Genomic DNA, 24274 nt, shown 5'->3' with positions numbered 1-24274 from the left:
TTTTCATTCTCAATTTAACCAGTCAACATTCTAATAGCAATTAGTTCTTTTCATCATTTAGTTCTGAAATATAGTAGGCACTAGTATTGTAGCGGAGTTTTACTTTTAGGGGGATGTAATGATAACCTCGCTACATGGATCTCTAATATATATAGCACAGTATAAGATAGCTACTGCACTGACCATGAATCAACACTCGATGGGCGCACAATTCCATCTCCTCTCAATCTCGTAGGTATCTCTTGTTATGAATGTAACCTCAACTCTCTCAGGGAAAATTAGAAGGGCCCCAAGTCCCGTGGCTCATATCGGTGGATGCACGGCACAACTGAATCTCCACAACACAGGAGAACTCATCGTGCATCCCGCAACTCATATATTCTCATAAACTCAGAATCTCATATATCTCTCTACTCATAATATGCGATGAGTACTGAGGTGGGGACCATGTGGTCCCCGACGAGCCTCCACAACAACCCCTACAGCTCATCCATCAGCCTCCATATTAGAAACCTCCAGTAACTCAAACCGATAAACTCTAGCCACCTCACTTGTTACATTCAAACTCGAGCTACACACAAAGAATATCAGACAATTCTTCAACTCAGATAGATCTCAAGGTCGTCGCTAATTCAAGGTCACTGCAATATCCATATATATCAAAATATAGATATGTTTCGCTTACCAAGAGTCTCCTGTACGTGATGCACGCGCCAAGGCGTCACACCACCTCTTACGTACCAGAAATTCAGACGACCTCTCTCAACTTGTCTCAACTCGGTTCCCGCCATCTTCCTCGCTGTCACACCTGACACTGCCGACCTCCATCGCCAGTGTTACCAGTGAAAGTACGCTAAGAGTGACAGATAAGATACATACCACAATGACAGTCTTCGCGATCACCGCGACACTCCCCAAGGCGAAAGGGTTACATCAGCAGCGTCATTAGCTGACGCGTCCATTCGGCTATTCGCTCTCTAGCCCAAATGGCAGCGTTCCTCCTTACTCTTGTCGCTTCCTCTGGCCGTTCTTCCATAACGCTAGGCTCTCTCATTTCTGTCTCGTGTGTATCAGCAGCGGGAGCTTGCTCAGTTTGCGTAGGACTACTCTCAGAATCTAACACAGAAACTTCTTCCTCGGTTGCAGACTCGGTAGGGATTGTTAGCTCATCAATTTCCATCTCGGGCTCGGGTATAGTTTCTGATACTTTTATGGGTTGCATAGCTTCAACCATCTCACTGTGTTCAATTGGTGTCTCTGCCTTCTCATTGTCTTGTGTTGGTAGTTGTGCATAATCCGCTGGGCCATACGTATCAGACTCTAAAGGATACAAATGGGCTATGGATCTCGTAAACTCTGTATTCCCAACTACTACTTTGGCTGCTCGACATTCACCATCACGGCTTCGGATTAAACTTGATATTTTACCAACCTTCCAATTGATTCTATTTTTGGAATCATTCTTAATCTGTACAATGTCACCGACTTCTGGAGACTTCTTTGACATCACTCGTGGTTGTTTATGAGAGTGGCTGAATCTCTCTCGCAGACTTGGTAGATATTGATTGGTGAACATCTCTTTATATTCGTTAAGAATCCTCTGACCTCTCTTCCAACCTTCAACCAAGTCGACTTTGGTATTGGTGCCGTGCGAGGTTCCCTCGCCAAGTTCTGGGTTTATTTCTAGACACTGACCTAGAGACAGAAAATCAGCTGGTCGTAGCACTTCCTCTGGGTCGGAACCCACTGCAGTCAAAGGTCTTGTGTTCAATACAGCCTCAATTTCCTTCACTACTGTATGCATTTGACCGTCTGTTAGTAAATGCTTGTCAAGTGTGCGCTTCAAGCAGTGCTTTACCAATGCTACTAATCTTTCGTAAAAGCCGCCTTGCCAGGGTGCAAGCTGCGTGATGAATTTCCACTTGATATGTTTCTCCTGGCAGTATGAATGTATTAGTACTTCACTTGTCAGCTTGAACTGCAGTGCATTGTCCGATATCAATACTTTAGGTGGTCCCCTGGCCGCTACGAACCGCCTTATCGCTAGCAAGCACTCCTCAGCTGTCAAAGCCTTGACTAACTCCAAGTGTACAGCACGAATTGCTAGACATGTCAGAAGACAAATCCATCGTTTTTCTCTGCCAGTATTTGTTTCCACTAATACCGGACCCAGATAGTCCAATCCAGTAAAGGTAAATGGTGAACTATAATTTACCCTTTCACTAGGTAGTACAGGTGGCGGTGGCAGTTTGTAAGGACCTCCAGAATACTTCTCACACTGCAAACATCTCTTTAGAGCTTTCTGTACTTGGGCTCGCCCATGAGGGATCCAATACTTATCGCGTAATATACTTAGCGTGTGTGGAACCCCAACATGGTAGTTGTCTCTATGCGTCTTCAGTATTATCTGGGTTGTGAAGGGCGATTTCTTCGGAATAAGAATGGGATATCTCTTATCATACGACAAATTAGCATTCGCGAACCTTCCTTTGCATCTTAAGATCCCATCTTCGTCTACAAAGAGACCTAAATTTCGTGACAAACTAGTCACCTTTCCTGAAACTTCTTCTGAAAAGAATTTTCCTTGTAACTTCTTAATCTCAGTCACTGTCTCTTCACACTTCTCTTCATCTGATGGGTTTTGCATAGAATCCAAACTTTCATGAAGTGTAGCGACTGAAGGATTATTCTCTAATTCAGAAAGGTCCAATTCACTTTCTTGGTCCTCATAGCCTTTTATTGTCATCTCTGGACCATCCACCGTGTCCAGAGCCCTCCCGGCCAAGCACATTTCTTCCTTCTTCTGCTCCTTAGGCCAATCACTTTGGTCTTGTAGAAGAAAATCTGGACCATGGAGCCATAGATCCTGTTTATGATGCCACAATTCCGGTCTGGTAGCGATGTCTGCAGGGTTCTCTTTTGAGTTGACATAGCGCAGCTCTGCACCTAAGGTGTCCTTAATTTGCTTGATCTCATTGACTCGTCTCGATACAAATGGTGGAAGTAATCTACTTGATTTAATCCAAGCTATGACAACTTGACTATCTGTCCACAAATATATCTTGCATATATTTAGGTCTATGTGGCTTTTAACATACCTCAGAAGTCTACTTCCTATCAGATACCCTAGCAATTCAAGTCTAGGAATTTTGAGATCACTTTTGTCTTCTGCTGGGGTTACTCTGGATTTAGACATGAGAAACGCAGTTGATACTTCCTTTCCAGTTATGACGCGCAGATAAACAACTGCTGCATATGCATTCATAGATGCGTCACTGAAGCAATGTAACTCATACTTCGTACATTCTGACTTTGATCCACTTGCGACATGTCTTGGCAGTTCTACGTCCTTAACAGCTTTTAAATTCTCAATTATGTTCCTCCATGATGTCGACAAGTCTTCAGGCAGAATCTCGTCCCATTTTAACTTCCTAGTGCAGATCTCCTGGAACAAGAGCTTTCCTGGTAGCATGAGTGGTGACACAAAACCGCATGGATCATAAAGACGTGCTAGCACTCTCAAGACTCCTTTCTTTGTAATGCCTCTGTCTACGATCTCACTCTCAAACGTTTCGTTATAAAGTTCGAGCTTTAAAGTGTCCTTTTCCAAATTCCACACCAAACCAAGGATCTTCATCTCACTTTCCTGTTTAGCTCTCTTTTGCTTGGGAATCTTGTCTACAAAATCTTTGTCGTTGGACATCCAGTCTCGTATGTTCATTCCTAATTCTTTGAATGAGTTTGTAGTTTGAGCATACAAATTGAGAGCCTCTTCTCTTGATTGAACTGACGTCACTAAATTGTCTACATAACATTTATCTGCTATCACTGGAAGAAGACTTTTGTTGGTCTTTGAAAGGTGATATCGAATTGTTGCCGCTAAGAGGAAAGGACTCGATATTATTCCAAAAGGCACTCTGCAGAACCTGTACTGCATGATATTGTCTTCAGTCAGTTCCTTTTCCAAATCTTTGACCCAGAGAAACCTGGTCACATCTCTGTCCTCTTCTTGTAGACCAACCTGAAGAAAAGCCTTTTCAACATCTGCGGTGATAGCAATTTCCCCAACTCTAAATTTCAGTATCAATCCTATAAGGTCTTCCAGCATGTTCGGACCTCTGTATAAGCACTCATTCAAGCTCTTCTCGTTTTTCAGTTTAGCTGAAGCATCGTAGACCAGCCGACCCCTTTTCCCCTTTTGTTGAACCATATGAAATGGTAGATAGTGAACTGGATGGTCAGCAGGAATGGTAGGATCCACAACTTCTATTATGTTCGCTTCAAGCTGTTCCTTTAAGATTTGCTCATACTCCGTCATGACTTCTTTATTTGACCTTCGTAATACACCCTTTAATCTTCCAAAGGCCAGTCCAAAATTAGTAGCCAATTGTGGTGGATACTCTATCCACGGCCACTTGACCTGGTACCGTCCTTCACTGTATTTGACAGTATTGTTAAAGTGCTGAACGGCTTCTTCCTCACATGTAGTTTTTGGAGAATCACATATCCCGATGCTCTCAAGTGACCATAAAAATTTGACATCTATGGTGCGCAGAGGAAGATCTGGTTCTGTAAAGTCTTGATTGATATCATGGCACTGGCAATATGTAGCAACTGATAGAATGTCTCTTTCTCTGTTGTTCGTAGCACTTCCTGCGAGGAACCAACCAAAATCAGAATCTACTAGATAAGTATTATTTCCCATATCAACACTCTTCCTGATAAATGAGAAGTATAAATCATTTCCAATCAACAAATCAATGCCTTCACCAGTAGAAGCATCGTCCGCCCAGATGTCTATCATTGGTGACTCTATCTTAGCTATGGGTAGCTCTGCGGTGATGTGTGGTACTATATTTACTCTAATCAGTCTTTCAACATTACGTTTACTCACTACAGTAATTGTTGCATATGGGCATAACATTTCTCTGGGCTTTTCTGATCCAAACGTAAAAATCATCAAACAATCTTCTCCATCAGGTTTAATTCGTAATGATTTTGCTATTCTGTTTGTAATGTAAGTTCGTTGACTTCCAGAATCAAGTAAAAGTCTAATGCTCAGACTTTTCCCCTCCGCTGTCCTTACTTGGGTTACTGCCGTCCCTTTGCACCTTTTGTCGACATAGTGCTCTATTATGCATCCTAGAGCAATGAACACATTTCCTCCTTCTTGTGCACTTGGAGGCACGGTGTCCTATTTGAAAGCACACATAACACCTATCTTTCAGCTTCCCAATCCTCTCCTTATATGTGTTAAATTTGGTACAATCCTCACTATAGTGTTCTTCATTACAAAATATGCACATTCTCTTAGGGCGTTTCTTGCTAGGTTGAGTTGAAATTGCTTCCCTCTTTTGTTGCCATTTTCTTTTCTTTGCAGCTCTAATTTGCAGTGTTGCTGTTGAAGCAGGTGTACTCATCTCTGTTGTGTCACTGGACTCTACTGGAATCACAGAATGTTCCATGTTTGTAACAACCGAACTCTCCATGGCTGTTATTACGGCATCCAAAGCCTTCCGGATTGCAGCAAAAGAATCATCAGTTGACATAAGCCACACTTGGTATACCACTCTTGATGGAAATTTATTAAGTATGATAACTCTAAGGTGACTAGCATCAACTTTCTCCCCAAGAGCCTCTAATACCCTAAGGTGTTTCTCTATATTGTTCAGAGTGCGCCTACAATCTTCAGGTGAATCCTTAGCTACAGCTAAATTTTGCAAAGCGTCATTGTGAGCATCGATGACCTTTGTAGGTTTACCAAAGCGGCTATTGAGAATGTCTACCGCAATCGGGTAATTCATGTTAGTAGTTTCCAGACCCTCGACTGCTTGTAAGGCTGGTCCCTCTAATGACGCTAGCAAGTATGAAAGCTTCTCAACATTGGCAATGTCCTTATTTTCAACGTTAGCTGCGAACTTATCCCAAAAAGTGTTCCATTTTAGGATGTCACCGTTATATTTCCCTAACTCTAACTTAGGTAGACGCGTTCTATGATTGTTTTCCCCTTCATGGCAATATAGTTTTATTGCGATTTCTAATTCGGTCAGCGTGTCCTCCGCTTTTACTTGCATATCTCGACATTCATTGCAGAAATCTTCTTTTACATCCATCGCGCCAGACAAATATCTATTTAAATCTGTTGTGAGCGATGACAGTCTATTACTAACGTTAATTCTCACAGCAATTACCCTGTCCCTTGCTACGCCAGTCTCGATGCTGTTAAGGGCCTCTGCGGCTCCCTTTAACGCTTCTGTTAGCCTTTCCAGGCGCAATTGTAATGTGGAAAGCAGAAAGTCCATTTTGTACGCAATGCAAGCTACCGATATACTTCATATGCTTCTAAAACTTCTGTGAATCTTGCATTTTGTTTGATGCTAATAACGGTTTATTTAGCAGTCTACTTCCACACTTTGGCACTCCTTAATTAAGTAATTTCTCACTTTTATTCGTTTTTCACTTCTAAAACAAACTTTTCTCACAACACGCAAAAGAAAAACGGGTAAGTTTGGAAAATACAAACCATAGACAAAGTAGACTAACTTATAAACTTCATTCTTAAACCTCCTCTACACGACCAGACCGATCGATCTGTCGTATCCGAACGGTTCCGTACCAAACATAATAAGTAATCCGTGACGTAAATAAAGTCCGTAGGGAAAATAAAACAACAAGGAAATGTTTCAATATATTTTTGTAGTAAAACTAAAGAAGAAACGTGCGCAGAATGACAAATTTACTAAATAAATTTGACAATGAATTTGACCGAACGCAAACAGTGGCGTGTTTCTGAACGTGTTCAGAAACTAAATTCAGTATTGCCAGAGTAAAAAGCGTAATCACAGCTCCTAAACAAATGCCGATTTATGGAAAAAAAGAGAAAAGAAAATAAAAACAAGGACTCGTCTGTCGGTCGGTTCACCGTGTGATAAAATTCTACAATCAGTACTGAGCTCATTCTGTTCATGGCTGGGCAATTCTCTCTTCCCATTCTCATGTGTACGCACCACAATGGGTCATAACCATCCCATGTGTACGCACCACTATGGGCATACCCAAACCAAAAAAAAAGTCAAGTTGAATAAAGAAATATTTCAACATTAAGTACGACAACTCTTTTCTCATTCCAAACACGTGAACCTCAACCGACAAATTTTTAAGCATCTCCACCAAAACATGTAGCGGAGTTTTACTTTTAGGGGGATGTAATGATAACCTCGCTACATGGATCTCTAATATATATAGCACAGTATAAGATAGCTACTGCACTGACCATGAATCAACACTCGATGGGCGCACAATTCCATCTCCTCTCAATCTCGTAGGTATCTCTTGTTATGAATGTAACCTCAACTCTCTCAGGGAAAATTAGAAGGGCCCCAAGTCCCGTGGCTCATATCGGTGGATGCACGGCACAACTGAATCTCCACAACACAGGAGAACTCATCGTGCATCCCGCAACTCATATATTCTCATAAACTCAGAATCTCATATATCTCTCTACTCATAATATGCGATGAGTACTGAGGTGGGGACCATGTGGTCCCCGACGAGCCTCCACAACAACCCCTACAGCTCATCCATCAGCCTCCATATTAGAAACCTCCAGTAACTCAAACCGATAAACTCTAGCCACCTCACTTGTTACATTCAAACTCGAGCTACACACAAAGAATATCAGACAATTCTTCAACTCAGATAGATCTCAAGGTCGTCGCTAATTCAAGGTCACTGCAATATCCATATATATCAAAATATAGATATGTTTCGCTTACCAAGAGTCTCCTGTACGTGATGCACGCGCCAAGGCGTCACACCACCTCTTACGTACCAGAAATTCAGACGACCTCTCTCAACTTGTCTCAACTCGGTTCCCGCCATCTTCCTCGCTGTCACACCTGACACTGCCGACCTCCATCGCCAGTGTTACCAGTGAAAGTACGCTAAGAGTGACAGATAAGATACATACCACAATGACAGTCTTCGCGATCACCGCGACAAGTATGGTTAACGAGTCCTAAGGTTTATTTCATGCACTGGTAGCATGGTAGCCTACTGGTTTAGCTGTGTAGTAATACATTATCGTACTACCCCACGCGCCCACCGCCTTTGAGACCATCACTATTCGATATATTGAATATTGAAAATTCCGTTCTTAATAAGTTGTCTGAATGGAACGGAATAGCTGCCAAACGCCTGTCAAATAAGAGGCGTTTTTCTTAAGCGAAGGCAACATTCGATATTGTTTTTATAAATATCATAGAAGGTAGCATCCTATAGAAGTGGTATACGCATGCCTCCGTGAGGGACAAAACATACGCAATGCGACACTATGATTGGTCGAATTTATTTGTTGCCCACCATAATCCATACTAAATTTAAGCTGGGGAACAAAAAATATGTGAGACTGTGACAAGGACAAACAATAATAGCGCTTTCGCTGCTACTCCTACTGAAAGATACATAAGACTATCCCATTCTGTCAGTTATCCCCACCACTCATGCCCAATCCAGTTTAATACTAGATTCCGTAAAACGGGGTGAAAAGACATGATTTTCAACTTCAAGGACGATTTTCGCCAATAATCCAAATGATAAAAGTAATAATTTTGATATCATTTTTTGAGTCTTGGTTAGTTCTTCAATTTTGCATTTGTGAAATTTATTTTTACCTACCCAATTCAGAGAAAAACAAAGAAAACTACCTGTTTTCTCCATATCCTTAAAACGGGGTCAATGGGGTGAATAGAAATATTAAGTTTTAGTTGTCATAGGCATCGAATTTGGTCATTATTATGTGGATACTCTATTGGCAAATGGTATATATATCTGTTAAACAGCTATTTGACACAAAATAATTTTTTCGTGTCTTTTAACCCCCAAGGCGTGTCTTTACACCCCATTGTGGTATCTAATCACTTCCTATGGCGTAACTGTTCACCCCATATGCGTCTCCACTGACCCCTTTATCACGTAAATTTGCTTGTTATTGTTTTTTTGCAAAAAAAATGCTTCATTATAGAGAAAATTAGTGATATTAAATATTATTTAGGTACTACAGATATTACCAGGTTAGCTAACTTTTACTTAGTTAATTTCAAAACATTTACCGCTAGAACAACGTTCAGACAGGCTTCATTTCTTACCTCGGCGAGACCTTACTTTAGAGTCAAAAAAATCTAACTTTTAGGCAGTTTGATTAAGTTCTTTTGGTATCAATGTAGAAAATAAATAGTCTACTATATACGCATTCCAAAAAATCTAATTTTAGAGATGTACGTTTTCAAATATAACAACTTGAAAGAAAAAGTTCAAAATTTATCTATTCACCCCGCGATTTCTGTTGACCCCGTTTTACGGTTCATGATAAATATACGATACACAAATAATCGTAAATAACGATACTTAGGTAATAATAATACAATGTTTTATATTTACAATTGTTGATGACTTAAAGAACATGCATTTGAAAAAATTAACTTTCATTGAAGTGGGTTCAATAGTCGAATAAAAGCTAAAAAAACAACACCTCTTCATAATGTCAAAAATTTTCACTGCGAAAGATCGACGATTTTGTTTTCCAATCTTAAGTTTTCAAAAAGTTGCTTATAAAATGAGTGAATCAAAGTTTGAAATTGATTTTTAACACCGCCTAACATTTGTGAGAAGGCTGCAATTGCAAATGAAGTGCTTTGCCTGAAAAATCTAAAAATAAGTAAGTTTAGAATTCCTTAAAGAAAGTAAGTACCACTTGTTGTTTTTCTTATTTTTTCGCAACTGTATTAAAAAACGTCGTTCGATACACGTGCGGAAACGTCATTCTCGTGAAGTAATGACATACCTTCCGCACTAGCATCGAAATGTACTATTATACTTAAGGTTGTGTTTAAATTGGTTGAAAAATGACGATATTTGCCAACGGAGTCAGAAAAAAGTTTATGGCAAAAATTTCATTTTTGGTACAAGCTTTTATCGCTGACTGTACTTTTCTTACGACAGACAACTAATACTCATCGAGACAATTCTAAAAACCCCTAACACAATTAGGTTGCGCTGTTTCATCACAGAGTTCCTATGGCCACCTCCTGTCTCGATCATTAGATCAGCTCATGGTATAATAATATACTCCGCCTGGTACTCTATTCCGAGATTCGCGTATGACCTAACTGACACGGGCCTACGTCATCATGCTGTTTACAGGTTCTCAAACTTTGAAATGTGGGAGAATTTTAACCAACGGTGAAAATTATTTTAACGTCATTAATTTTAAGTTATTCATGTAGAAACATAGTAAAATAAAACAAATCTAATGTATTAAATTAAACTTTTTTTATCTATACATGACAAACGTTTGAAAAACTAATTCACAGTTACACATTAATTACCAAGCTTACGACGTGAAAAGTTTGGAAAACACTGCGACTGCTGACACTGAGCGAGAAGGAAATAACAATTAACAAGCGTTCGACAAGGATGACGGTCAGGGCATGAAGTTATCTAGATCCGAATTGTCAAATGTGCACAGCGCTATCCTGTGTTGCCAGTAATGTAAACAGAATTACCCGAACGTCTGAAATTTCTTTCGTGAATCGGAAGATATTGCTAACGAATAATTAAAAATGACGTGTTATTGTAAAATTTAAGATAAAATACATATAAATGAAAATTATAAACTTATAAAGAAATATTTTAACTTATTAACCATAGGTATAATGTACCCATGTAACATGTTATGTTGAAATAAAGTGGCAATGTTATTGTGACGTAGGCCCGTGTCACTCTGGGAATAGAAGACCATATTTTATTAGACCATGGATCAGCTCGATGGTACCATACCATACCAGAAAGTGAGTGAGTTCTTATTTCGTACTCAGTAAACTCTACCGAACACAACGATACCACTCGTCGGTACGATACTGTCCAGTCACATCAAACAGTGTATAAGGCCCTTGGGCCGCTGTACTATATAAGTTTCTATGTATACCTACTTATTTACACATTCTTACGATCTCAATCTCATTTCAACTTTCATTAAAACAAATATAAGATAATTCACACGAATTCAAATAATACTATTAAGCTCACAGTGACGATAAACACGAGTTTTGAGGAGAGGCTACTCTAGCGCTATCTGTAATCAATATCTTTAATTATATAAGTGGCATAGTTTATCTACTCGTTAATAGATGGCACTGAGTTTCAGTGTTCAACTATGAGCTAATCAACAGTTTCTTAGACCAATGGGAGGAATTGGATGGGAGCCCTACTCTCACATCTACATCTCTCTACATGCTTGACCCAGTATATTTATTCTATTCTGTTTTAATCACAGTTTATTTGCGAAAAATACAATACAATTATCCATGATTTTATACATCTCTGTTTAAAACTTTTTACTTTATTGATATTTGACGACCGGTCTGGCCTAGTGGGTAGTGCTTGACCCTGCCCTGCCTGTGAAGCCGATGGGACCATTCCATATGAAATCGACAAATCGGAATTAAAAAGTGTGGTGCATGAACCCCGATTTTAATTAATAAAAAATTGAGGATGTCGTTTTTGTATGTGGTATTCTACAAAGTGGTATAGTCGCACCAATAAAAGTCTGCAGCGGATTTGATAGCCCACGCAGTGTAAGTGTTATGTATACGTCATAATTTCATAGAAGTTTGACGTTTAAAATGACACTTGCACTGCGTGGGCTATCAAAATCGCTGCAGACTTTTTACGGTCTTAGTATAACCACAGATTATATAATAGATAATAGTGTAGAACGGCCTATAAGGGGTCATCCATTAATTACGTCACACGAATTTCTAGGTTTTTTGACCCCTCCCCCCTTTGTCACATTTGGTCACATTTGGCAAACCCCTCCCCCCTAGTGTGACGTCACATTTTTTCTACGAAATCGCCAAATCCAATTAAGTAAGTACCTAAGTATTATTAATATTTTATCAAAATATTTTTGACGATATAAATATTAGTAATTTTATAACCCAAAACTGCTTAGGAAAGAAAATTAAAAGAATAAAAACGATTATCGTTTTAAAAACTTGTTATTTAAATGTACAGCGAATAAAATAATTTAAAAAAAAAATTCGGTTACTGATGAAGTTAAAGTGACGTCACAAAGTTTGTGTCTCCCCCCTCCCCCATGTCACAATATGTCACATTTTCTTGACCCCCTCCCTCCCCCTAAACGTGTGACGTAATTAATGGATGACCCCTAACGGGCCTGAACATAACGTTCCGTTTTACTGTATTATAGACACTTGCGTAGAATGGAATTTATACGTCACTTTGACGTTTAATTCAACAAGTGCGTATTCATTCGGCATTCTTTTCGCACTTACCGGCGGAGTCCTAACCCAAATGAAATAGCACCAATGCAGTTAGTTGAGTAGGAAATATAATAGTTTTATCACAAAGTTATTTAGAACTCACGCATTCATCTCATTGTTTTATTGATAACGGTGTATTGTGTGGATACTGTTCATTTTATCAGTAGATTCGTGATATTCGTAACGATATAGGTATTCTTGAAAACAATAGTACAATTTGGTTTGATAGGAGTGGTTTGTTGTGAAAAATGCGCTCACGCCGAGCACAAACGATTAGTAAATATAGGTAACGTGAGTCATTGACGTGTGTAACATGTTTTCATAGTTTAGTAATGAGTGCCAAGGTGACGGGTGGTGGGTGAGGACGCGCCGCATCCGCAGTTTATCTCGGCCGCCGCGCCGGAGCTCGCAGCTACTTGTCGAGGACCACCGTAGGAGGGATACTTGTCGGGATATCGGTGGGTATTGGTGTCATGTCTTATCTGCTTGTTATTGTGAATAATAAGTAAGCATAGTATAATCATAGCAGTGGGAGTGGTTGATTAGTGCTGTGGTTGCTTACAGTTCAAGAGAATTTTTCTGTTAATAGTAACAGGAAAACATTGCTTAACTGCTGTGATTTACTAATTTCCAAGGTAGGAATTATGTAAATTTGTGGTTTTTGGTCAGGAAATTGGTTACTATTGCAATTTATACTAGTAATAGGTAATTTGTGTAATTACTGAGTCTAAAATGGGTAGTACAAGAGTCACCAACCATCCAAGTCTCCCTGATATAAAACACACTTTCTTTCTAATTGTGAGCAGAACATGGCATACCCGAGCGGGCCGCCACCGGCACCCCCAGCACAGTCGCTGGGCTCCACCAACACTGTGTTCATCACTGAGACACGCTTCGATTTCTCATACATTGTCACTCCGCCTGGCATCATTAAAGCTGTGCTTGTTGTAAGTTATTATGGTCAATCTAAACTGATACTTGTACATGTACACTGCTTGAAAAAGTCACTGATAAGAAAAAAAATCTTGATTACTTTCGTCATTTCCTGTCAGAACAGTAATGATAAAAAATGTGAATTAGCCTGACCTTGATGTTTGAATGTCAGACAACAATTAGATGAGTAGATAAAGTTAATTATAGCTTTTTGAACTGATAATTAGACTGAATTTTCACTCTAGTTAATACAGTTAGTAAACGACAGGGTAGTCTATCTTGCTGTGCTAGGCCTACTGTGTCTCTTCCAGTTATTTGAGCCAAAATCTAACTTTTTAGTATCAGCATGGCCTGTGTAGCTGGTTTGTTAGTGCACACCGTTGTATGGGGACCTTGCACTTTAAGACTATGCGCTGAAACTTGGCACAGTTGGTTCTTAGCTGGTCTTGAGCAGATAAAGACCGGGAGACATCGAGAGCCACCTCTCATTTAGTGGGGGGGAGGGGGAAGTTCGACGCTGCCGCGCTTCACTTGGAGCAACATTTCTCTAAAACTATACCTATTAGGGCATGTGATATATCATTTTCCGATAAATTACGGATGAGGAATCTGTTTTTAGAACAAAAACAATGCACTTTTTAACAAAAAAAAAGAATAAAATAGAAAAGACTAAAAAACGTATTTTAGATTTTTTTATAATTACCAATTTTTTTTAAAGTGTTGTAGGAATCTGAAAACAAAAAATATAGTCGTAAAGCTACACTTATTACGTTTAAAAAATATATAGTTTATTATAAAAATCTGTTGATAAATGGGAGATAAAAAATAATATTAAGCGTGGGTCAGAGTGATCTCATATGAAGGTGGGAAGGTTACTTATAATTTGTTCTACAATCGTTTATTTTTTTTAGTTTTTCGTAAATAACTCGTAAACGGTAGCCCACAGCAAAAAAATATCTTTTACGGAAATAATCTGTTTTAGATTTCTTATATTATAAGTGCTACTTTTTTCCGCTAGGATCAATATTAAAAAAAATATTGAAGGGAGAAAATAAATTCTAAGGTCCCCTTTTTTATTCGTTCGTAAATTACTCGTAAACGATGGCCAATAGCAATCAAAATTTTATTACATGAATAATTTACATTAAATTTCCTACAAAAAAGGTCATTCAAACTTTTTCGCTAGGATCAATATTAAAAACGATATTAAAGAGAGAAAATAAATTCTAAGATCCCCTTTTTAAATAGGTATTGATCCAAGCGAAAAAGTTTGAATAACCTTTTTTGTAGGAAATTTTATTCTAATTATTCATGTATAAAAATATTTTTTGCTATTGGCCATCCTTTACGAGTTATTTACGAATGACTAAAAAAGGGGACCTTAGTAAGTAAGTAATATTTTATTTGTGAAACACAGGTTATACAGATGACAGTGAAATGATATAGTACTCTGTGATCTACCATATATTTATTTTCTTCCCTTAATATCTTTTTTTAATATTGATCCTAGCGAAAAAAAGTAGCACTTATTTTATGACCAATCTGAAGGTGTACCCTTATTTGACCGCCAAATTTTTTGCAGAATTTTGTTATACAGAAAATTATTCATAGAATAATCGAATCGCACATTTTTGTTACAATTAATATTGTTTCTTCGATTATTCATTTCAAAGAAACATATTTTGTAACTTGATTAAAATTCAGATTATTTATTCAAAGATTTTTAAATAAAATAAAAGACTGACTGTAGAATTATTATTAATTGAATATTATTTGTGCGACACTACAGTTCATAGAATATTAATTTCAACAATTATTATTTTACTAAATTACCTTTCACATACTCGTAGTATTCATTGAAATTGCTAAAAAAGGCGTTTAGGTTACGTTAGAGCTGCAACCTCTAAGAAAACGAACCCTTGCCAGAAAAGTGGGTTAGGTTAGGTTAGAACTGCGACCCCCAAGCAAACGAACTGTTGCCAGAAAAGTGGGTTAGGTTAGAACTGCGACCCTAAGAAGACGAACTGTTGTCATAAAAGTGGGTTAGGTTAGGTTAGAACTGCGACCCCCAAGCAAACGAACTGTTGGCAGAAAAGTGGGTTAGGTTAGGTTAGAACTGCGACCCCTAAGAAAACGAACTGTTGCCAGAAAAGTGGGTTAGGTTAGGTTAGAACTGCGATCCACAAGAAAACGAACTGTTGCCATAAAAGTGGGTTAGGTTAGAACTGCGACCCCAAGAAAAACGAACCTTTTCCATAAAAGTGGGTTAGGTTTGGTTAGAACTGCGACCCCTAAGAAAACGAACTGTTGCCAGAAAAGTGGGTTAGGTTAGGTTAGAACTGCGACCCCCACGAAAACGAACTGTTGCCAGAAAAGTGGGTTAGGTTAGAACGGCAACCCCTAAAACGAATTCCTTCCAGAGAAGCTGATTGCGTTAAATTAACACATTCGACACCGCGTACCCGACTCTCGGGCACTCGTAAACTTTACTCAGATGCCGGCATACCCGCTAGTCGGGCAAGAGCTATAAACCTACACGCGACGCCGAAGTGCCCGACAGGCGGGCAAGCATTGCATCTTCACTACCTCAGGGCTGCCACTGTCACTAACAGAAAAAATTGTAAGTCTTCTGATTATTATGTGGTCGAAAAGTTGGTACAGTTGATTATTATATTTTATAACTTCACTTTGTATTTTTATTTACTTTACCTAATGCGATTACAAAATAAAAATTCTTATTAGTTGGTTACGTGAAATTGCATACACGGGTATGTATCAATAGGAGTTAGAATTAGGAGAAGAACAAAACGGGGAGCCTAAACAGATGAGACAGCAGATTTAATTTTATCCACGTACTTATACGAAAGTTACTTTGCACAGCCCTGAGCGTCCGCCGCTTGCCCGACTAGCGGGTTCGCGGCGTGCGGCATTGAGTTGCACGTCGTTGCCCGACTAGCGAGTACTGTCGGTTTCTGGGGTATTGTTTGAAATTTTGCCTGGTTGCGAAAGTGTTAACGACTAAATAAATAAAATTCGACTAAATGACTATTCTGTATTTTGTATTTTGGTGAACCGGATTTATAAGAAGTGACTTTTCTGCAGATCGATGATTCTGTGAAATGAAATTACATGAACAAATTGTTCTTGAAACAAAAGTAATGTTTTAAATTTTTGGTGAAACATAACTAATCCGAATTAAAATTATTTGAAGTAAATATTCTATGTAAAGATTATTTTGCGATTTGAAATTACTTGAAAATTTTTCTGTGAACCGAAAATCTGCAGAAAAATTAACGGCAAAATAAAGGTAAACAACCCCAATCTGAAAAAGATTATTTACGTAAAATATTTTTTTTTCAATGGGCTACCGTTTACGAGTTATTTACGAAAAACTAATAAAAAATAAACGATTGTAGAACAAATTATAAGTAACCTTCCCAACTTCATATGAGATCACTCTGACCCACGCTTACTATTATTTTTTATCTCCCATTTATCAACAGATTTTTATAATAAACTATATATTTTTTTAAACGTAATAAGTGTAGCTTTACGACTGTATTTTTGTGTTCAGATTCCTGCAACACTTTTTTTTAAAAATTGGTAATTATAAAAAAATCAAAAATATGTTTTTTAGTCTTTTCTACTTTATTCTTTTTTTTTGTTAGAAAGTGCATTGTTTTTGTTCTAAAAACAGATTCCTCATCCTTAATTTATTGGAAAATGATATATCACATGCCCTAATAGGTATAGTTTTAGAGAAATGTTGCTCCAAGTGAAGCGCGTAAGCGTCGAACTTTCCCCCCTCCCCCCACTAAATGAGAGGTGGCTCCCGGTCTGTATCTGCTCAAGACCAGTTAAGAATCAACTGTGCCAAGTTTCAGCGCATAGTCTCAAAATGCAAGGTGTCGTGCACTAACAAACCAGCTATGTGGCACCACATGGTCTGGCTAATGTTAGGCTATATTATCATGTTGTTGTGTTGGTTAGGTGTTGAACTTGCTGTGCTTCATCAGCATCGAGGCGAGCGCGTTCCGCTCGAACGGGCGCGGCGTGTACTTCGTGTTCGTGTCGCTGGTGGGGCTGGTGTTCACCGGCGGGCTGCTACTCATGTACCTCTACCACGTCGTCGAGAAGTACCACAACTTCAAGTGGCTCAAGGTACACCAGGTTATTTGTAACATTTTCAACTAAAAGGTAACACATTGTTGGTTGTTGATTAAGGTTGATTATAAATTCATCAAGCTACTATAGTCTGTGTGGAAAGAGAAGAGTTGTATTGGGCCCCACTACTCTTCTCTTTCCGCACAGACTCTAGACTAGAGTCTGTGCGGAAAGAGAAGAGTTGTGGCAGAAACGAGAACTAACATTATCAATTTTATATGGCAATCAAACCTTTGGCACCTCGTCTTGTAAATAGTAAACAAACTTCTGTCTTGCTTCTGTCATTGTGTATTTTTATTTCAAAACTGCAGGTTTTTGTTTTCTATTATGGCTTTTAGAACGTTATTTATGTATGAAATACTTTCCAAACAGGATAAAACCGTACATGAAACCAGAAGGAACATTATATTTTACATTGTTCGGTTTTTTCACCAGAAAAAAAACTGCTAAAGTTCACACAACGTGTTTCCGCTATGACGGGTATTTATGTTGTATTTAATATAAAATAATTACCTATTTAATATTTAGTATATTTTATTGTTTTTAGTCAGTAGTGTAATTAACAGCTGAATGTGTGATGTGTGTGTGTGTGTGTGTGCAGGTGGAGATGGTGGGGTGTGTGGTGCTGACGTTCCTGAACCTGATCGCGGCCACGATGGCGGTGGCCTTCGGCAACGCCGCCTACTCCGCTGCGGGGGTGAGTCTACTCAACATTCAAACATTGAGACACTCCACATCGAAAGGGACCTTAGGGCGGTCGACGCTTACGTCGCGTAGTACCGCATTAATATTAGTGCGCCGCTAATACTTAATGGCGATGGCGTAAGCGCCGATCGCAATAAGGTCCCTTTCGACGTGGACTGTCACATTTATTCTGCAACTATTAGGCCTAAACTCAAAGACTCTTTCCATTTACAGTGACGTCATACAGTAACTCTTTATTCAACTCGATACTTCACCTTCACTTTAACTTGTTAGTCACTTATAACACAGAGTACCTACCAATTGACTAATGACACTAGAACGCTAATCCCCTTGACTAAGTATAGCGCGTAATCAAAACGCTGCTTATTTTCGTAGTCCACATCTAGCGTCAAGTAGCGGGTTTTTCAGTACTGCTACTTGACACTGGATGTCGCGACTAACGAAAAGTCTAATGCTTAATAACAATTTTCAGCTAATATCGTAACCTGATTAACTCTGATTTCAACTCCTTCCGCTTGTAATATTAGTTGTAAATCGGTGAGCAATACACTTTTCGTCTTGTCGCGACATTCGATGACATCTAGTGTCAAGTAGCGGTAGCGGTATTGATAAATCCACTACTTGACATTAGATGAATCTACTACGAGAATAAGGAGCGTGTTGGTTGCGCGTTGGTCAAGGGGATTCGGCGGTCTAGTGTTATTAGTCTAACCTTATAGTGGGCAGAGGGCCTATATATACTTGAATTGACTTGGACAAGCAGAAATGTGATATTAAAATTTTGTATTCGAATTACTCAAGTTTTAATTTTATTATTAATATACCTAAGTAGGTATATTAAATCAGAACAATAGTGACTTGTAAGAGTACGAGTAGATAGGTAAGTACTACCAATATAATATGTCATTGCAGACGTGAGTTCATCTGTGCATTATCACAACTAGACATGGTGTTAGATATGGTGGCAGTGAAGAGGGTAATCTAGTCACGTACCGGCATGCTGGTGTCGCGTCATCGCTACCTACTTCAACTATACTCACTAAACATTTGCGCAATTTGCGCTAAGTATATGCATTGTTATCTGTTTTAGTATACTTACACCATTGATATAGGATAAAGAAGATATGATATTAAGTCAGTGACTTACACGCCATATGAGGTAGCTACGTACATTATAATCTGAACTACAAGCTCGTTGAGATATCGTTAACCTGGCTACCGCTTTACTTTACTCAAATGCTTTCCGGGTGCAAATACTGACGGTTAGGTACTGTTAGCCGACCATCGGGGATCTTACACTTCTCGGCAATTAGGTTTACGGATTGTTAGTACGGTTCATGTCATGTAATGCATGGTCTAATAAAACATGGTCTTCCATTCCCAGAGTGACACGGGCCTACGTCACAATAACATTGCCACTTTATTTCAACATAACATGTTACATGGGTACATTATACCTATGGTTAATAAGTTAAAATATTTCTTTATAATTTTATAATTTTCATTTATATGTATTTTAGCTTAAATTTTACAATAACACGTCATTTTTAATTACTCGTTAGCAATATCTTCCGATTCACGAAAGAAATTTCAGACTTTCGGGTAATTCTGTTTATACTACTGGCAACACAGGATAGCGCTGTGCACATTTGACAATTCGGATCTAGATAACTTCATGCCCTGACCGTCATCCTTGTCGAACGCGTGTTAATTGTTATTTTCTTCTCGCTCAGTGTCAGCAGTCGCAGTGTTTTCCAAACTTTTCACGTCGTAAGCTTGGTAATTAATGTGTAACTGTGAATTAGTTTTTCAAACGTTTGTCTTGTATAGATAAATAAAGTTTAATTTAATACATTAGATTTGTTTTATTTTACTATGTTTCTACATGAATAACTTAAAATTAATGCCGTTAAAATAATTTTCACCGTTGGTTAAAATTCTCCCACATTTCAAAGTTTGAGAACCTGTAAACAGCATGATGACGTAGGCGCGTGTCAGTTAGGTCATACGCGAATCTCGGAATGGAGTACCAGGCGGAGTATATTATTATACCATGATGTAATGTACTCGTAGAATGTTCCTCTCAATGAGTCCGATCGTTGTTGCAGTTCTTCGGGTACCTGGCGATGGTGTTGTACGGTGTGGACGCGTTCCTGAAAGCCAAGGCGCTGAAGGCGGGCGAGCTGGCGCAGGGCTGCCGCGTCCACACCAAGCAGACGCACATCACCACGCCGCCCGCGCTGCCCTAGTCACACTGAGGGCGTCGGCACCGCGGCGGACCGGAACTCGATTTCCACCGGCTTGTTTTTCTTCATCCAGTTGAGTAGTTTTCTGAGTCTTATGAAGAAAAACCAAATAAGCTCCTGCTTCTCTGCAAATACTTTAGACGCGTCGTTATTGATTATATACCTAGGTACATACCCCACATATTATCCTACCCGTTAGTGTCGCCGCGCCGCTACTTGCGTGTCCAACCACTGCGAGCAACACTCGTTCACTGCATTGACTAGACTAGAGGTCGGATAGATCAAATCAAAAGCGTTGTAATTAAAATATAAATTGATGTATTACTAAAATTATTCTCTAGTTCAGTTACCTGAGTATATGTTCGGTCAAGGTCTTCCTTAGGGTAATGGCCGCGACTGTCGTCATCGTCAACGAGATCACAAAGTTTTAAAAGGCATGCTGCGCGTTAAGCCGGCCTTTTACCTTTTGAATGATATTTCTTTGGGAACGGGATCCTGAAGTGTTTATTGGAGTGGAGGGTAACGTATTTAATATTTATTAAGTAATTCTTGATCAGTTGTAATCATGGAAATGTGTACCTCAAATGTACTTATCTAATTTATGTTAGTTTTAAGCGATGATATTATTATTGTTTGTGATATTCGTTAATAAATCACTAATTACTTACTTGTAAATAACGTTAGTTAAGTTAAAATATTACCTACTTTACCTTAACATATCTTCATAGGCATTTATTAACTAACTATGAGATTTTAAGAATACAAAACCTCTAAGAATAAAATTGTATGAAACCAGATATCCATTTCTTAATAATGAATTGTAAGTAGTTTTGTTTTTGACTGTATTTTGTTTCTTAATTAATACAAACGATAATTTTATTAATGGATCTTCAACATATACCTTCACCTGTTCTTATGGACCTTATAGTTTGGTGGTGTTCCACTCCAACTACTTCTGATGGTCATCTTAAGTAGGTACTTACCTACCTCTATGAATTAATGTACATCCGTCCGTACTTGTTATCTTATTAGCTCATGTTTGTGTCAAATATAATGTTTACACTATTGGTCCAATCTTAGTACATTGCACACATTTTATAATATTTTACAGTATATTTTCATGGCATTTATTTAGCTAGCGCAGCCGCGAGCTCGGTTACATACAGGCCGTCGCAGAGTAAAGTCGTTGACAATTTTTACAAGTTAGATAAAATTGATATACAGTTATGGCGAGTCACATTTCTTTCCTTGTTCTCCTGTAGGTAGCATTTTGATTCGTTTTGGAATTGACACCAAGCCAAGTAAATAAGGCTAATTGAAACAAGTGTCTATGGGATTGATTGTCTGTGTGAGAGTGTGCGGAATTGTTTTCTAATGTTAAGGAATGTTTTATTAATACTATATATGTCGTTTTATCACGCTCATATTTTAGCCAAATTAGCTAAAGTTAATCTTTAGATATAGAAATCCATCTCTTTCTCATATTATGTACCACTCCATAGAAATAAGTTACGTTCTTATTTTAAGGTCTGTCGTCAACTTGTCCTGACTCGCTCGCTTCGCTCTCCTACACCTTACACACACACACACACACTCTCTCACATACACACATTCATTCACATACACACCCTCACATGCTCACTCTCACACATTTTTAGGGTTCCGTAGCCAAATGGCAAAAAACGGAACCCTTATGGATACGTCATGTCTGTCTGTCTGGTGTCCGTCCGTATGTCACAACCACTTTTTTCCGAAACTATAAGAACTATACTGTTGAAACTTGGTAAGTAGATGTATTCTGTGAACCGCATTAAGATTTTTACATACAACTAGAAAAAAAAACAATAAACTTTGGGGGTTCGCCATACTTAGAACTGAAACTCAAAAAAACATTTTCATCCAACCCATACGTGTGGGGTATCTATGGATAGGTCTTCAAAAATGATATTGAGGTTTCTAATATTATTTTTTTCTAAACTGAATAGTTTGCGCGAGACACTCCCAAAGTGGTAAAATGTGTCCGCCCCCGCTGTAACTTCTAAAATAAGAGAATGATAAAACTAAAAAAAATATGTGATGTACATTACCTTGCAAACTTCCACCGAAAATTGGTTTGAACGAGATCTATTAAGTAGTTTTTTTTTTAATACGTCAAATCGTAAACCGCAATTTTATTATGTTACTTGCTGCTACGGAACCCTACATGGGCGAGTCCGACTCGCACTTGGCCGCTTTTTTAAGTTATCTAGATTTAATTTATCCAACTGTTACATACTCTTTTTGTTTTGTCCCAAGATACAGGTTCAGCCTAGTTTGGGGCTCACCGCCCGGATACCTCTTGTGCATGTACCGTGTTCTTAATTCGACGCTTATCATGAATAACGGTATAAAACAAAATGAAATGCGGTTCGATTTTAAATCTTACCAGTAAAAGATAAAATATTAAATGCAATAGCATTTCATTTTGAGTTGTGCCACTATTCATGATAAGCGTCGAATTATTATCAATAAATTTATTCTTATTCTTCTTAAGTTTTTGACTTTACCAAGAACAGCATTATTGCGTCACATCACACCAGAAGAGACCGCAGTGGGTATCTATTTCTCAACCGTGTTCTATGTACCTAAAGTTAAAAATAAGAATTAATATATATAAGTAAATGTTGAGTTGAGTATTGGTATGACTAAATGTCTGAATCAATTTGCCGCATACATTTAAAATAGTTATTTGTTCTACAAATGATATAATGTTCACTGTGATGTTATTAAATATTAATAAAAAGCTTTAATCGTGTTAACACATTTTTATTTCAACAAGTGAGGTCCCGCTGAGATAGAGTTATCTATTTAAATACAAATACTCATCAAATACTGTAAACATTTAAAGCTTACACAAAAGTACTTTAAAAAATACATAGATAGAAATTATTATGTCTTTACCCTTTCTCCGCTGATGTCACCATATGGTGAGATGGTGACCAGCCAGTACAGTGTTTCAACTTACAAACATTAGGTACCTACAATACTACTCTTTGCCAAGTTTTCGTGACACGAGACTATCTATATTGACGATATTGACACATAAAATGGGTAAACGTCAACATACCACTATATATGACTTTGTATCAGTATGTATAGACATAGGTAAGTACATTCCATACATACAATGGCAGTACCAACAAGCAGTCTAATTTTAGTAGGTAATTAAAAACACTGATAAAGTATATCTTCTAGCCCCCAATTTAGATTTGTCAAAATAATAATAAACATTTGATTGAATCAAGAAACCCTCGAAGAAGTAGAAGAAGGCCTCTACGCGGCGCGGCTAGAGAGAATGTAATTATAAAGTTACCTACACTGTCTCAAATCGAAATTTAGTACTAAATGTATAAATGAATTTTTGAAAAAGTGTTATAGGGACTGAAAAATGTTTTCTTACACATAATAAAGAAAAAATTTTTCTATATATACTTAATATAAGTCTTAAAATTATTTTTCCATCATGCCTGGAATAACGCCGCCTTTTGTTACTTTGGTACCTATACAAATCAGGTCAACAAATAACAAGAAGTAAGAAAACAGCTATAGAATATTTTAACATGATACAGAATAATTGCAAGACTTTGAAGGTAAGTACTAGTTAACCTTCAAAAACTTAGAATGGCTACAATATAGTTTTGCTGCATGTGTAAATAAATAAACTTTTCCAAGTTCCTCGTGTGCCAGCAAAGATTCTTGACGCGTTCTCAAACGCATTCTCGTCTTTTTCTCAGTTGGATTTGACTCCATGTAACAACATGAAAAACGTTTTCATAATAACTTAAGTAAGTAGGTATAAAGTATGTGAATGCCCATGAATTGTCCAAGAAACATGAAATTCCATAA

At 38.1% G+C, this 24274-nt stretch overlaps 2 protein-coding genes across 4 annotated transcripts; one reads left to right on the top strand and one right to left on the bottom strand.

The window, feature by feature from the left end:
* Positions 1–928: 928 nt before the first annotated feature.
* Positions 929–4804, bottom strand: LOC134790405 (uncharacterized). The gene has a single exon (XM_063761172.1). It carries the CDS (start codon positions 4802–4804, stop codon positions 929–931), a length of 3876 nt encoding a protein of 1291 aa, XP_063617242.1.
* A 7579-nt stretch (positions 4805–12383) lies between these two features.
* Positions 12384–22544, top strand: LOC134790996 (plasmolipin-like). 3 transcript variants are annotated; one of them, XM_063762043.1, is made up of 5 exons: positions 12384–12799; positions 13145–13288; positions 17265–17435; positions 18040–18135; positions 20252–22544. In XM_063762043.1, the coding sequence occupies exons 2-5, from the start codon at positions 13151–13153 to the stop codon at positions 20390–20392; spliced, it is 546 nt and encodes a 181-aa protein (XP_063618113.1). In that variant the 5' UTR covers positions 12384–12799; positions 13145–13150; the 3' UTR covers positions 20393–22544. The 3 variants fall into 3 exon arrangements, with proteins under 3 accessions (XP_063618113.1, XP_063618112.1, XP_063618111.1); XM_063762042.1 differs by having other exon boundaries at positions 12385–12799; positions 13148–13288; XM_063762041.1 differs by lacking the exon at positions 12384–12799 and adding an exon at positions 12898–12976 and having other exon boundaries at positions 13148–13288.
* The last annotated feature ends 1730 nt before the right edge of the window (positions 22545–24274 follow it).

Source organism: Cydia splendana, chromosome 5 (assembly GCF_910591565.1).
Source record: "Cydia splendana chromosome 5, ilCydSple1.2, whole genome shotgun sequence".
Taxonomy (NCBI): Eukaryota; Metazoa; Arthropoda; class Insecta; order Lepidoptera; family Tortricidae; genus Cydia; species Cydia splendana.
Note: the sequence above shows the minus strand (reverse complement) of the source record. Positions and strands in the feature narration are given on the sequence as shown.

What these genes read in the sequence shown, in the direction of transcription:
- LOC134790405 (XM_063761172.1), bottom strand. Translation starts at nt 4,804, where the DNA reads ATGATAGACATCTGGGCGGACGATGCTTCTACTGGTGAAGGCATTGAT.
- LOC134790996 (XM_063762043.1), top strand. Translation starts at nt 13,151, where the DNA reads ATGGCATACCCGAGCGGGCCGCCACCGGCACCCCCAGCACAGTCGCTG. An exon ending in TCATTAAAGCTGTGCTTGTT is followed by an intron (nt 13,289 to 17,264) that starts GTAAGTTATTAT and finishes TGTGTTGGTTAG; the next exon opens with GTGTTGAACTTGCTGTGCTT. An exon ending in CCGCCTACTCCGCTGCGGGG is followed by an intron (nt 18,136 to 20,251) that starts GTGAGTCTACTC and finishes TCGTTGTTGCAG; the next exon opens with TTCTTCGGGTACCTGGCGAT.